Source organism: Armigeres subalbatus, chromosome 3 (genome assembly GCF_024139115.2).
Source record: "Armigeres subalbatus isolate Guangzhou_Male chromosome 3, GZ_Asu_2, whole genome shotgun sequence".
NCBI lineage: Eukaryota > Metazoa > Arthropoda > Insecta > Diptera > Culicidae > Armigeres > Armigeres subalbatus.
Window position 1 is genome coordinate 124,364,189 of NC_085141.1, and position 13,720 is coordinate 124,377,908.

The following is a 13,720-nucleotide window of genomic DNA, read 5'->3' on the forward strand; positions in this document are numbered from 1 at the left end:
CAAAATTTACAAAATTTACAAAATTTACAAAATTTACAAAATTTACAAAATTTACAAAATTTACAAAATTTACAAAATTTACAAAATTTACAAAATTTACAAAATTTACAAAATTTACAAAATTTACAAAATTTACAAAATTTACAAAATTTACAAAATTTACAAAATTTACAAAATTTACAAAATTTACAAAATTTACAAAATTTACAAAATTTACAAAATTTACAAATTTACAAAATTTACAAAATTTACAAAATTTACAAAATTTACAAAATTTACAAAATTTACAAAATTTACAAAATATACAAAATTTACAAAATTTACAAAATTTACAAAATTTACAAAATTTACAAAATTTACAAAATTTACAAAACTTACAAAATTTACAAAATTTACAAAATTTACAAAATTTACAAAATTTACAAAATTTACAAAATTTACAAAATTTACAAAATTTACAAAATTTACAAAATTTACAAAATTTACAAAATTTACAAAATTTACAAAATTTACAAAATTTACAAAATTTACAAAATTTACAAAATTTGCAAAATTTACAAAATTTACAAAATTTACAAAATTTACAAAATTTACAAAATTTACAAAATTTACAAAATTTACAAAATTTACAAAATTTACAAAATTTACAAAATTTACAAAATTTACAAAATTTACAAAATTTACAAAATTTACAAAATTTACAAAATTTACAAAATTTACAAAATTTACAAAATTTACAAAATTTACAAAATTTACAAAATTTACAAAATTTACAAAATGTACAAAATTTACAAAATTTACAAAATTTACAAAATTTACAAAATTTACGAAATTTACAAAATTTACAAAATTTACAAAATTTACAAAATTTACAAAATTTACAAAATTTACAAAATTTACAAAATTTACAAAATTTGCAAAATTTACAAAATTTACAAAATTTACAAAATTTACAAAATTTACAAAATTTACAAAATTTACAAAATTTTAAAGTTTACAAAATTTACAAAATTTACAAAATTTACAAAATTTACAAAATTTACAAAATTTACAAAATTTACAAAATTTACAAAATTTACAAAATTTACAAAATTTACAAAATTTACAAAATTTACAAAATTTACAAAATTTACAAAATTTACAAAATTTACAAAATTTACAAAATTTACAAAATTTACAAAATTTACAAAATGTACAAAATTTACAAAATTTACAAAATTTACAAAATTTACAAAATTTACAAAATTTACAAAATTTACAAAATTTACAAAATTTACAAAATTTACAAAATTTACAAAATTTACAAAATTTACAAAATTTACAAAATTTACAAAATTTACAAAATTTACAAAATTTACAAAATTTACAAAATTTACAAAATTTACAAAATTTACGAAATTTACAAAATTTACAAAATTTACAAAGTTTACAAAGTTTACAAAATTTACAAATACATCCAGCTTTGTTTTAGTCGTTTAAGACCTTCAGCGTCAATGAAATAATGAGTAAACCCCACGAAAAAATAAATACAGCACCAATATCGTTGCTTCTTTTTGTTAACATACGAGCTCACTGCTGAAAAAAATCACCAAAATAAAAAAACAAATCAGATTCCTTTTCATTGTTTTGCTTTTAATGGGATGGAAATGGGAGCTATGAGACGAAGTGCCGAACCGCTCGCCTATCCTCTGGCGGGAAGCGCAGCAATCGACATCCTTGCGCACCAAATTAATATCACTGACATCCTTTCTGGCGAACGACCGACCGTGAATGAATGAGTGAAGCACCTTTGCACAAACTTCGTCAAAATGTGTTGAACGCTAGTTGGAAGCTAGTTGAACGCTAGTTGGAAGGGAGACCCAACGCGAGGAACAACTTCTCCCACGCGCATCACATTCTTGTTCTTGCGGCCGTTGTTTGTTGTGCTGTGCTTCTGCCTACGATATGTGTGGGCTGCAAACGCGACTGACTTCGTACGACATCGCCGAGGCCGCCATCAGTACTACCTTCATTACGATCTGACGCATGTTCGTTTTCTGCACTCGAATCAGTCGAGAGTGTATTCATCGTTGCATCGTTGCTTCAATAGTCGTTTTTAAAAAAGATTTGTAGTGCTTTTCTACTCGTTAAAATGTCGAAAAAGTTGGTGAAATTTCAAATCATCCTCGACAGAGATTCTGTGTTGTACCTACCGGGTCAAGTGCTAGCTGGGCGGGTGCTGCTGGAGACTCAGGAAAACACAGCTGTTCTGGGTGAGACATGCAGTTTTTGCGGGAGGTTATTCCAATGGTATTCAAATATTGGTTGAAAAATCAACATCAATTAAGAATGTTGAGTTCTTTTCATTGCACAAACAAAATATCTTTTGAATCATCTTCCTACTTTATGAATACAGTGAACCACGCTCAATATTGAAAGAACCATTGAAACATATTTCGTTTTGGAGAGGTAAAATTTTGAGATTGGTATGTTGAGTGGGCAGGACTTGTAAACGAGTTAGAGAGAGAGTCAACTACAAATTTATATTTTACTCGTTTGTGATAAATGTAATTTTTGTTTTAGTACGCTTTGAATTAAACAAATATTCTCCATAAAATATTAAGGCGCGTAGGATCGGACATAACTTGATAGCGAAACTGACGATTTCAGCTGTCTTTTTTATCCAATAAAATTGATGTGGAGAAATTAGTAGCATTTGCAAGTAGACCTCGAATTTTCGAAACAACACCATAATCATCTTTTGAATTCTGCGCCCAATCGTAAATGATTGAAATTGCGGGTATATACATTTATTGTACATTTTTTCATGCTTTATGTACTAGGGTGACTTTTTTATTTTGATTTTAAGTTCATCACCATACATATTGTACATGATTTTATAATGAAAAGATTTTTTGAATGATTTATTGGATGGTTTGATTTGAAGGGCTCTATTTCCACGTGCTGGGCGAATGCACCGTCAACGCAACCAAAGCCATGACGCGCCCGGACAAGTCCCACGACAAAGAGAACTACATCGATTTCCGGATGAAGCTGCTGGATGACTTCGACAACAAGCCGATCCTCCTATCGCCCGGCGTGCACTGCTTCCCGTTCAAGTTGGGTCTGCCGGTTTCGCTCCCGTCCACGTTTCTCGGACAGCACGGATGGATCCAGTACTACTGCAAGTCCAGCCTGAAGGAGTCCTCCGGCATTACGCACAAGAACCAGCAGGTTTTCATCGTGCTCAATCCGATCGATTTGAATCTGGAGGATCCGCTTTTGAGTGTGAGTGTTTTCGTTGCCTTGACATTGATGCAATCGCTTTGATGCTATTTTTTCTGGATTTTTCATTAAAAGGAACCCCTAGAAGCAAGTGCCAGGCATCGGGTTGGAGTTGGAGTGCTTGGTGGGACCATCCGTTGCAATGTTGGACTGGACAAACGAGCTTACATTCCGGGAGAGAATATTCTGGTTACGGGTGAGATATACAATCAGAGCAAGGTAACCATAAAAGCGGTGAAGTATGCGTTGATTGAGGTAAGCTGATTTGGACTCGGTCTGGGAATGCTTGAGCCTACTAAATAAACATCATAAATTAATTGACAGCTTTTTCCATTACACACCCTAGCCTAGCGGTAATAGTGACTCTAATGTGTAGAACGCCCTTTTCTAATTAGGACATTTTCTTTTCCTGCAGCAAGGCTGCCATGAAATAGGAAGAAAACTTACTTCTAATGATGATCATTATAGTTACAGTTATAACTCAATGATCACCTCGATGACGAATAAAACCAAGTGCGATTGTTTTACATTTATAATTTGAGGTGACAGAACAACAAACCCCAAGCAAAATGAAAAAAATATCGCACCGAAAATATTTTTGTTTTTGTTTTATAATCTGGAAAAGTTCTACTAAAAATTGTTCTGCATTTTTCTTACGGAACTGTTTCGAATGGAAGTTCTTCCGAATTTTCAAGTCAAAAATTTGTACGAATTTTTTCTAGTATCTACGGAAAAGCTGGAAAGCTGGAATTAAAGATTTTTTGTGAGCTCAACGTTGAGCTTAAGTGCTTCAAAATGAATCATGTTCAGCATCACACACACACACAGCTTCAAAAATAAATTTACTCTACTAATTTTTAGTTTAAATTTACAAATTTTCCACGATTTGTACAATATTTTTTTTTACCTTTGATTCCAAAATTTTGAAATTACCTTATTTTAATTTTTTTATTTTTTTTGTTGTTTGTTTTTTTTTTGTAATTTTTTTTTGATTTCTGTTATTTTTCATTATGGTTTTATTGTTATTCTAAAACATTTGAATTTAAATATTTTAAAATTTTAAAATTGTTAAATTGTTGAACTGTAAAAAAATATCTATGAATAAAAAAAAAAGATTCTTATATGTAGTCTCGAATATTTTTTTAAAATTTCTAATATTTAAGTTTTTTTATTTTAAATTTTAATCTCATTTTTAAAATTTTTAAGGTTCTTTATATTTTAAATTTTTAAATATTTAAACGTTTACAGTTCAAAATGTTTTAGATAATGAGGTGCTGAATAAGGTAACTATTCTAAACATTCCCTAGAAATGTCTTCCAGAATTCTCTCAACAATTCCTCTAGAAATTTTCCCGGAGATGTGATAGTTTCAGAGTAGTTCCTAGACGGTCATATTCGTGGAGGAATTTCCGGAAAAACGCCTGATGGTGGAATTTTTGTAGAAGTTTCTGAGGGAATTTCAGGAGTATACTCGATGGAACTTCTGAAGGAGTTCTCGAAGGGTTTCTCAAAGGAATTGGAAAAGAGGTTTCTGAGGAAGTTTGTTTTTATTGTGCAGCGGTTCTAAACCCCTGGGGGTAACTTCTCTGCACTGGCCCCAAGGGATACCTCGGCAAAATGCGTAATGGCGGATGTATTACAATTCCAATCAAAACTTATTAATAAAGTCTTGATAATTATGCGGTTTTTTATTTCAAAACTTTGTCTTGTACATAATATGCATGGCGAATAGAAAATCAAAACCTATTGGATCCTGCCCTACAAACAAGCAAAGTGTATGAAGGGCTGTGTGTGAAAAGATCAAAAGGACAAAACGTTGAATAAACAAATTAAAAAAAAATCTTCAATGCAATCTACCTATTCGAAATAAAATATTGTATAATATGTTACCAACATGCTTCGAATCTTAAATCTAGTCTAATTTAATTTCTGAAGGTACGGAGATCTCCATTCAAGAGACATGAAGGCTTATTTCCGAAAAGCTCGTTGCAAGAGAATTGAAGACTCCATCCAAGCAGCTCGAAATCTCCTTTAAAGAGTCTCGGAGGCCTCTTTTCAAGAGGTTCTTTCAAGATGTTCAGAATCCTTTTTTTGAGTGGCTCAAAAGGCGCTTTCAAGAGGCTCTGAAGCCTCCGTTCAAAAGGCTTGGAATCCTCCCTTTAAGAGGCTCGGAAGCTTCCCTTGAAGAGGCTTGAAAGCATACTTTCAAAAAGTTCAGAAGCTTCCTTTTAAGTGGCTCGAAAGCCGCCTCCCAAGAGGTTCAGAACCCTCCTATCAAGAGGCTCTGAAGCCTCTTTCAAGGGCTCGAAAGCCGCCTTTCATGAGGGCTGGAAGCCTACTTTCAAGCATTAGCATTAGCATTGTTAGTATTAGCATTGTTACGGTGTAATTCGTAGATTGGACACTAGTGATACTCATGTTTTTCTTTTGAGATCCTTATCTAGAATGCTATCAGAAATCAAGAAGGGGAGTGGTCCTTGATTCCAGTCTTAAACAAAAATAACAAAAGCATGAGGATTACTACTCCTGGCCACGCCCATCTTCACCGTAACTAGGGAGAGGAAGGAAGTGTTGATGTAGTACTTACTTAACGAGAGGCCACCGACTTAGCGACACCCTCATAAGTACTACGGAGTTGGATAATGAGGAAGGTATTCGTTGGGTCAGGATTTGCTTGTAGCTGGCAATGTAACCGTGTTAGATCTTACCCGTAACACACCACGTAAAGGTGTCTACCCAGCATTACGGGTCCGGGCTGGAAGCCTACTTTCAAGAGGCCCGTAAGCCTCCTTTCAATAGGGACAGAAGCTTTTTTTCAAGAGGCTCGTAAGCCTCCTTTAAAGCGGCACTAAATTTATCTTCCAAGAAGATTGGAAGCGTACTTTCAAGTGGCTCAAATGCCGCTTCCAAGAGAAAATTTTCGAAAGCCTCCAATCAAGAGGCTCTGAAATCAAGAAAACCGCCTTTTAAGAGTCTCAGAAGCCACTCTTTAAGAGGCTTGGAAACCTTCCTCGGAAGCCTCCTTTCAAGAGGATGGGAATTCTTCTTTCAAGAGGTTAAGAAGTTTCTTGGAAGGGGCTCGGATTTCTTCTTTCAAGTGGTTCGTATACTTTACTTTCAAAACACGCAGAGTGGCTCGAAAGCTGCCTTTCAAGAGGCTCTGAAATCTCCCTTCAAGAGGCTCGGAATACTCCAAAAGACAAAAAAATCCTTCAGGAAGCTTGATGTATAAATTAAATTTGAATTGAAATTTTCCACGTAATGCAAATTTCAGCCAACTTCATGGAGCGCCATATATTTTTTATTTATTTATTATCAGGCTAAGGCCGGAGTGGCCTGTGGTGCACATAAAAGTCTTCTCCATTCAGCTCGGTCCAAGGCTGCACTTCGCCAACCACGCAGTCTGCGGAGGGTCCGCAAATCGTCCTCCACCTGATCGATCCACCTTGCCCGCTGTGCACCTCGCCTTCTTGTTCCCGTCGGATCGTTGTCGAGAACCATTTTCACCGGATTACTGTCCGACATTCTGGCTACGTGCCCGGCCCACCGCAGTCTTCCGATTTTCGCGGTGTGAACGATGGATGGTTCTCCCAACAGCTGATGCAACTCGTGGTTCATTCGCCTCCTCCACGTACCGTCCGCCATCTGCACCCCACCATAGATGGTACGCAACACTTTCCTTTAAAAAACTCCCAGTGTGCGTTGGTCCTCCACGAGCATCGTCCAGGTCTCGTGTCCGTAGAGAACTACCGGTCTAATAAGCGTTTTGTAGATAGTCAGTTTGGTACGGCGGCGAACTCTATTCGATCGGAGCGTCTTACGGAGTCCAAAGTACGTACGATATCCAGCCACTATGCGCCTCCGAATTTCTCTGCTGGTATCGTTATCGGCGGTCACCAGTGAGCCCAAGTACACGAATTCTTCAACCACCTCGATTTCGTCACCACCGATAGAAGCTCGTGGTGGGTGGCAGATCATTTCATTTTCGATATTAGTAATCGGTAGAAAAAAGATATTGTTCTAAAATCGCCTGAAAATAACGGTTTTAGATCAAGAGAATGTTGATATTGATTTTATATTCTGTCCATTGCTGTGAACAGCGCAGAAGATATTTGTTTTCGGATATAATCTCGCATTACTCGATAATGTAAAATATATGCATGGTTAAACTGAATTTCTCCACACATCGGCTGTCTATCATGACCTTTGTACTCTTTGAAACAAAGTGTTCTAATTTTCTGATCATATGGTATTTGTTTACACTTGAGAATGACAGAACGATGTTCCCTACGCTCGTTATACCAGTTTTGGCCTACCGAAAGGGGACCAACTTTTAGATGTGGATTTTGTTCGAAGATCCACTTATGTTATGTGCTTTCTACCAAATGACCCTTTCGGACAAACGACCCTTTCGGCCAAATGACCATTTCGACCAAATGACTCTTTCGGCCAAACGACCCTTCGTCCAAATGACCCTTTCCGCCAAATGACCCTTTTGGCCAAATGACTTTCAGCCTAATGGTCTGTTTGGCCAAATGTTACATTCGGCCAAACAACTTTCGGCCGAATGGGTTTCGGCCAAATGACCCTTCCCCGTTTTAGAATGGTATTGATTTAGGTACGTGGTATGAATTCAAGGAGCATTTCCCCTATAAGAATAATTTAATGAGCGTTTTATAATAGATCTTATGCACAACGCATCTGCCGATGATGAAGAATCGGATAACGTAGTAGGACTAATTTTGTGTGTTTCTGATATTTTGAATGCCTTCTTTGCAATTCTATTCAGCAGCACAGCTGAACTTTTTTTTTTACTATTTGAAGTTTGGTATTAGTTAGTATTCATTTAGAAATTCCGTTTCATTTCGTGTAAATCAGATTTCGACATGCTCAAATTCCACGGAAGTTTCGATTGACCTGGAACGAAAATTTTCGAAATACCGCGTATTCTTAGTAATACAAACATGTTAAATAATTTATGGATGGAAACTGTTCAATACAAATAAAATCAAATATCTGAACACGAAATGAAACATCACAATCATCATCATCATTCGTAATCACTATCACATTTCAATCAACCCAATTGGTTTACGGTCATAAGCGATTATGATTCAATTTGAAAACTCCAGCACGAAACAGCAGCTACCATCATCAGTCATAATCCACTTAGTATCATCTAATGGAACAAACCGCACGATGCCATCGCCCGGCAAAATCTAATTCCCGCCTTTTAATTACACTGCAAGACAAACTTCGAATGAGCTGCAACTAAATTGCATTGCGCTAGTTGATTTGAATATGTTCTCCTCTCCGTTCCACGCTTCGCTTCTCACCACCCGACTCGACCATTCGGTTCGTCGACGGGATCCGCACTCACCAACGGCAACCGGTAGACTATTCAGTACTATGCGCACGGCAAGCTCCTGCACCAGGAACGACGGGAGCTGGCAGCAATCGTACGGGACCGCATCAAGTCCGGCATTCGGGATGTGCTGCAGAACGGACACCTGACAGTGCCACCGCTTCCGCCCACCAATCTGCTCGGCTGTCACCTGATCCGGATGCAGTATAGTGTTTGCGTGAGTATGGATGGGGTGGAAATCGAAAAGTTTAGTGCTTGGACGCACATCCGAGGGCCTTAATCGTCTATTTTCCGTTTTAAATTTGAAATGGCATAATTTCCTGTGAATGAATTTATCAAAGATTGTTTCGTGAATGTCCTACGATACTGTTCTATTTCAACAACACTTTGAAACTAAAGCTTGAGTCACCTGATATCTAGACGAAGTGCTGATTCTTTTCCTTTGTTTCTAGTGGTCCGTTTTTGGATGCTTTTACAAGACTTTTTTAATTTGAGTTCCTATAGTTGCGAATCCCACCGTTTTTTTACGGCACTCGCAACTATAGAAATACTACCGCAACTATTGGTGCAAAGCAGAGAAAAAGATTAGGTATTTTAATGATACTTTACCGATTTGGATGCAATTTTCTTTTATTTCGTGTAATGATAGTTCGATCAAATCATTGACTATATGGGTTGCTGCGATTTATATGTAGACTGTGAAAAAAGAACACTACCGCAACTATAGGAACACCTAAGACTATCGCAACTTTTACCCTGGTAGACGAACCTGCACTAGAACGCTATACTTAACAGAATCCAATGTCAATTCACGGCCTTTAACACGCTTCCATTTAGAATCACAGGAAGATGAAGCACATACACTTCCCATATCACTTTATGCTTTAAACTTCTAGCGGAACTGTTCAACCAGTCAAGATGTCAACCGATGCATAGCATATACTTGGAATCACATCTAGTTTTTATTGGATCAAACATGGGTAAAATGGATCAAAGGATATTAGTCGATATTCAACGATATCGGGCTGGTATAGGACTAAGAGACTTACTATGATAACTATCATAGTGAATGAAGGGCTCTGAAATAGTATCTAAATGATTAAATCAATTGAATCAAACAGCTTTTCTAGTTCATGAACATTCATTGACTCGACTATTGGAATCTTTTGACTTGCTCTATCAACACTTTCGTTCTTATATACCATCATTCATTATACATTTTTTATATATCAATTATTACATTTCAATTACCTCTGGCAGCTGTTGATCTTTTGATGGGATTTCATTCATGATGTAATGATCACCGGGTTTACTATCGAAAAGGAGCACGCTGAGGTGCTTTCGTATTAATCAACGTCAATTGAAGAATGCCTTTCTCTGTCTTCCTCCGTTCCCTCAAGATTCTCATCGAGCCGAACCTGATGGAGCGACAGGTTGCACTGCGGGTACCCATCACCTTGGGCACCTACCCATTCCGACGGGACGAGGAAAATCTGCAGCAGTGGGTGGAAAATTACGTTCGTTATCCTGCCACACTTCCTGTCTCTCGAGCACCCTTGCTGCTGGCTGGTGAAAGTGGATGATCTGCAGTCGTCGCTGTTGCTTTCTACCCTGCATACTCAACGTGTTTTTCATAATTGATGCTAAATCACTAATACTGTGCAACAAGTTCTCCAGGAGAAAGGAGAGCCTCATGATTACATCACATAATATGCAACTGAAAAGATTTCTGCCTCTATCATGGGGGAGCTGATGAAATAAATCTGACTTTTAATTACATAAACCCCTTATGCACTGAGCAGCTAACACCTTCCAAGTTAACTATCGTAATACAAGTTCAAATCATTCATGCATCCGAAAGCCCCTGATTCAATAATCCCGATTTCACCTGACGTAAGACGAGTTTAGTACTATTCCGTTTAATAATTCCATCAAGTTGTAATCTTTACAGAAACATATTTCAACTTCAACTGTAAGGACGTCTCCAGTGTCTCGTATTTGACTCACCGAGTACGAGACACTAAAGGCCTTATAGTTTAGGTCGAAATCCGTATCTGAACACCCAACCAGTGGATGGCTGATTTTAATGCAGTTCTGCATGAGAACCTTACAGAAATTGTATAACAATTTGTCATATACAATTCCGGAAGATTCCAATACAACCATTGTATTGGAGTCTTACAGTTTCGTATTATTTTTAAGCAGTATTTTAGATTAGCTTAGACTGACTGTACATATCGATGGTTGCTACTCCGTTATTGATCAGAGCTGGTACGAATTGCACTTCGATCCAAGTGAAAAGTGGTCTTTTCTATTCTCGAAGTGCACGTTCCAGCAGTTCTCAAATATTCATCAATAACGGCGCCGGCCAAGTTCTTACAGTCAGTTGGGAAAGGGTGGGAATGTTAGTGTGTGATTATTGTTGCTACTAGAGACCGAGAATACCTCTGCATCTCCACAATAGCCTCGGGAAGGAAGGTGTGTTAGTTGAATGGGGTAATCAGAAACATAGATCGTGCTTCACCGTGGAACGTGATGTGACCTATGCAACTTCTATTTTACTAATCCATGCGGATTTTTTTATATGGAATATAGTATAAGCACAGCCAGTTAATGTCTGTGGCATTGGCATTTTCATATGTGATCTTTTAGAATAGGTGTTTAATTATGTATCAAAAACAAATACAAATCACTCAAAGTGAGCGAATTTGAAGAAAAAAAATTAAATACCGCTAAAGTACAAAGTGTTACTATTCACGTCAAACGTCAATTTGGACTGTTCTGTAACACCTTTTATGAGGAAACACGAATATTCTTATAAATATACACATCTAAAGATTCAGTGTTGGGGAATGTACAGCAAAACATATTGATTATGCGATTGTTTATATTTTATCCAGTCAAATTTCATGCACCGAACAAACCGAAACAGTTTTGCCAAAAACAAACCGAACAGAATCGAGTTTAATTACCTGTGGCCAAGAAGGGGAATGGTTGACATTTCTTTTTACCATTCATTCTTCCATGCAATCACAGAAAACCAAAACCACGGCAGCCGCAGTAGTAGTTACTCCATGCCCATGCTTTTAACGGGCGTCAACTAAAAAAATGAAATTAAAAGAACGGCTCGGGAAACGAACTACGAAGAAGTACAGTCCTATCTGATATATGTTATATAAAGAATTGTCCCCAGCCTTCAAACTAAGACTAATGAATATCAGCATATGGTCCGTGGTTCGCCGTGCGGCGCAGCTTAGTATTGCTGGGGAAGGGTCATTTGGCCAAAAGCTATTTGGCCGAATGCCACTATGCTGAACAAACATTAGGCCAAAACCCATCTGGAGAAAAGTCATCTGGCCGAAAGTTTTTTTTTTTATTGTCTTTATTAATGAGGTTTTCGGCCCTTGACCGGTTCACCGTAGTTAGCGTATCAATTGTCTTAATTTGTGTGGTTCTATATCGATTATATTAGGTGAAGCTTATGCAAAAATTTATAACGGCGACACATATCTATTATTATTATTATTAATCAGACTAAGGCCGAAGTGGCCTGTGCGGTATATAAGAGTCTTCCATTCGGCTCGGTCCATTGCACACGTCGCCAACCACGCAGCTCACGGAGGGTCCGAAGTCATCTTCCCCCGATCGATCCACTCTGCCCGCTGCGCACCTCGCCTTCTTGTGACTGTCGGATCCGAGAACCATTTTCACCGGGTTACTGTCCGACATTCTCTGTGCCCGGCCCATCGCAGTCGTCCGATTTTCGGGTGTGAACGATGGATGGTCTTCCAACAGCTGATGCAACTCGTGGTTCATTCGCCTCCTCCATGTTTTTTTTTTTTTTTTTTTACAAGGAGAATGCATTTACACACTAACCCAGTACACGTGCATTGAGTTGCCAAACTACCACGGAAGTGTAGTACGAGTGTACGACCATACCGGTAATACCGACTAAACTCCCCTGGCTCCACCATCGTTTCCCCAGGAACTACCTCGCAGTACTACTTGGGGACGGCAGCATCAGCGTATCCACTCATTATCGCTCACACAGGCACTCGTCCCACGCGAGACTGACCTGCACCCCACTTACTCCATTTGAGTCTTACTTGGATGCTCTCCCGGACGCTCCGCCGCCATGCCTCGAGGTGTCAATAGCGGTAACTGCCTGGGCCTACAGATATTGCTACGACACTCTGCCTCAGCACGAGCAGATCAATCACACCACTGCGAAGCAGACATACGCTACCCCTGCCAGAGCAGGACACTCCCCATGCACCACATGTGCACAACTGTAGGTGTGTGGGTACAACCCACTGCTACCCTGCCGCCGAAGCAGCTTCTCCAAAGACCATTCGCTCCATGTGACCCTTTTCAGGTGCTCACTCTAACACTCCACTGTCAATGCCTCGAGGTGTCGATGGGATACCTCGACTCCTGCCTCAGCATGTGCAGTCCATACTCAGACTTCTGCTGCGCTTTGAGGTGACAATAGCGGCGGAGACACGCTATGACACTCCTGCCCTCAGCACAACCAGATACTCTACTCCCTGCCGAAGCAGCTCACGCGCTACCCTACCGAAGAGGTACACTCCACAACTTATTCTAACACTCCACTGCTGCCTCGAGGTGTCGATAGCGGTAGCAACGCCTGACACTCTTACCTTAGCATGTGCAGTCCATACTCAGACTTGCTGCGCTTCGAGGCTGCCATAGCGGCGGCGACTCGCTGACACTCCCTGCCTCAGCACAAACAGATCCATACCACTCCTGCCGAAGCAGCTCACGCACTACCCTACCGAAGTAGGGACACTCCACATGCCAGTTGGCACCCTCCCTGGGCGTGCTTTGAAGCGGCACAGTCGCTTTGATAGGTCCGCTTACGGGCACTTGTGGGGAGGGATTTTAGCAGAGCCACTGCTAAATCCCACCACGCCCTAGGCAGTTCTCCTGACTCGCAGACAGCTGGGGAGGGGTCGTCAAGCCCTTGGACATGGTCCCTGCCCAACGCCTCCTCCATGTACCGTCCGCCATCTGCACCCCACCATAGATGGTACGCAGCACTTTCTTTCGAAAACTCCGAGTGCGCGTTGGT

At 38.7% G+C, this 13,720-nt stretch overlaps 1 protein-coding gene across 2 annotated transcripts; it reads left to right on the top strand.

Moving 5' to 3' along the window:
* Positions 1-2,018: 2,018 nt before the first annotated feature.
* On the top strand, positions 2,019-10,463 carry LOC134227946 (arrestin domain-containing protein 2-like). Of its 2 annotated transcripts, none has more exons than XM_062709658.1 (5): positions 2,019-2,252; positions 2,927-3,267; positions 3,340-3,519; positions 8,660-8,845; positions 10,029-10,463. In XM_062709658.1, exons 1-5 carry the CDS (start codon positions 2,132-2,134, stop codon positions 10,209-10,211), a joined length of 1,011 nt encoding a protein of 336 aa, XP_062565642.1. In that variant the 5' UTR covers positions 2,019-2,131; the 3' UTR covers positions 10,212-10,463. The 2 variants fall into 2 exon arrangements, with proteins under 2 accessions (XP_062565642.1, XP_062565643.1); XM_062709659.1 differs by having other exon boundaries at positions 8,669-8,845.
* The last annotated feature ends 3,257 nt before the right edge of the window (positions 10,464-13,720 follow it).

Bases quoted from the DNA above. Each gene is read 5' to 3' on its own strand.
- LOC134227946 (XM_062709658.1), top strand. From the start codon at position 2,132: ATGTCGAAAAAGTTGGTGAAATTTCAAATCATCCTCGACAGAGATTCT. The intron at 3,268-3,339 runs GTGAGTGTTTTC...TTTCATTAAAAG, and splicing joins TGGAGGATCCGCTTTTGAGT to GAACCCCTAGAAGCAAGTGC. The intron at 8,846-10,028 runs GTGAGTATGGAT...CGTTCCCTCAAG, and splicing joins GGATGCAGTATAGTGTTTGC to ATTCTCATCGAGCCGAACCT.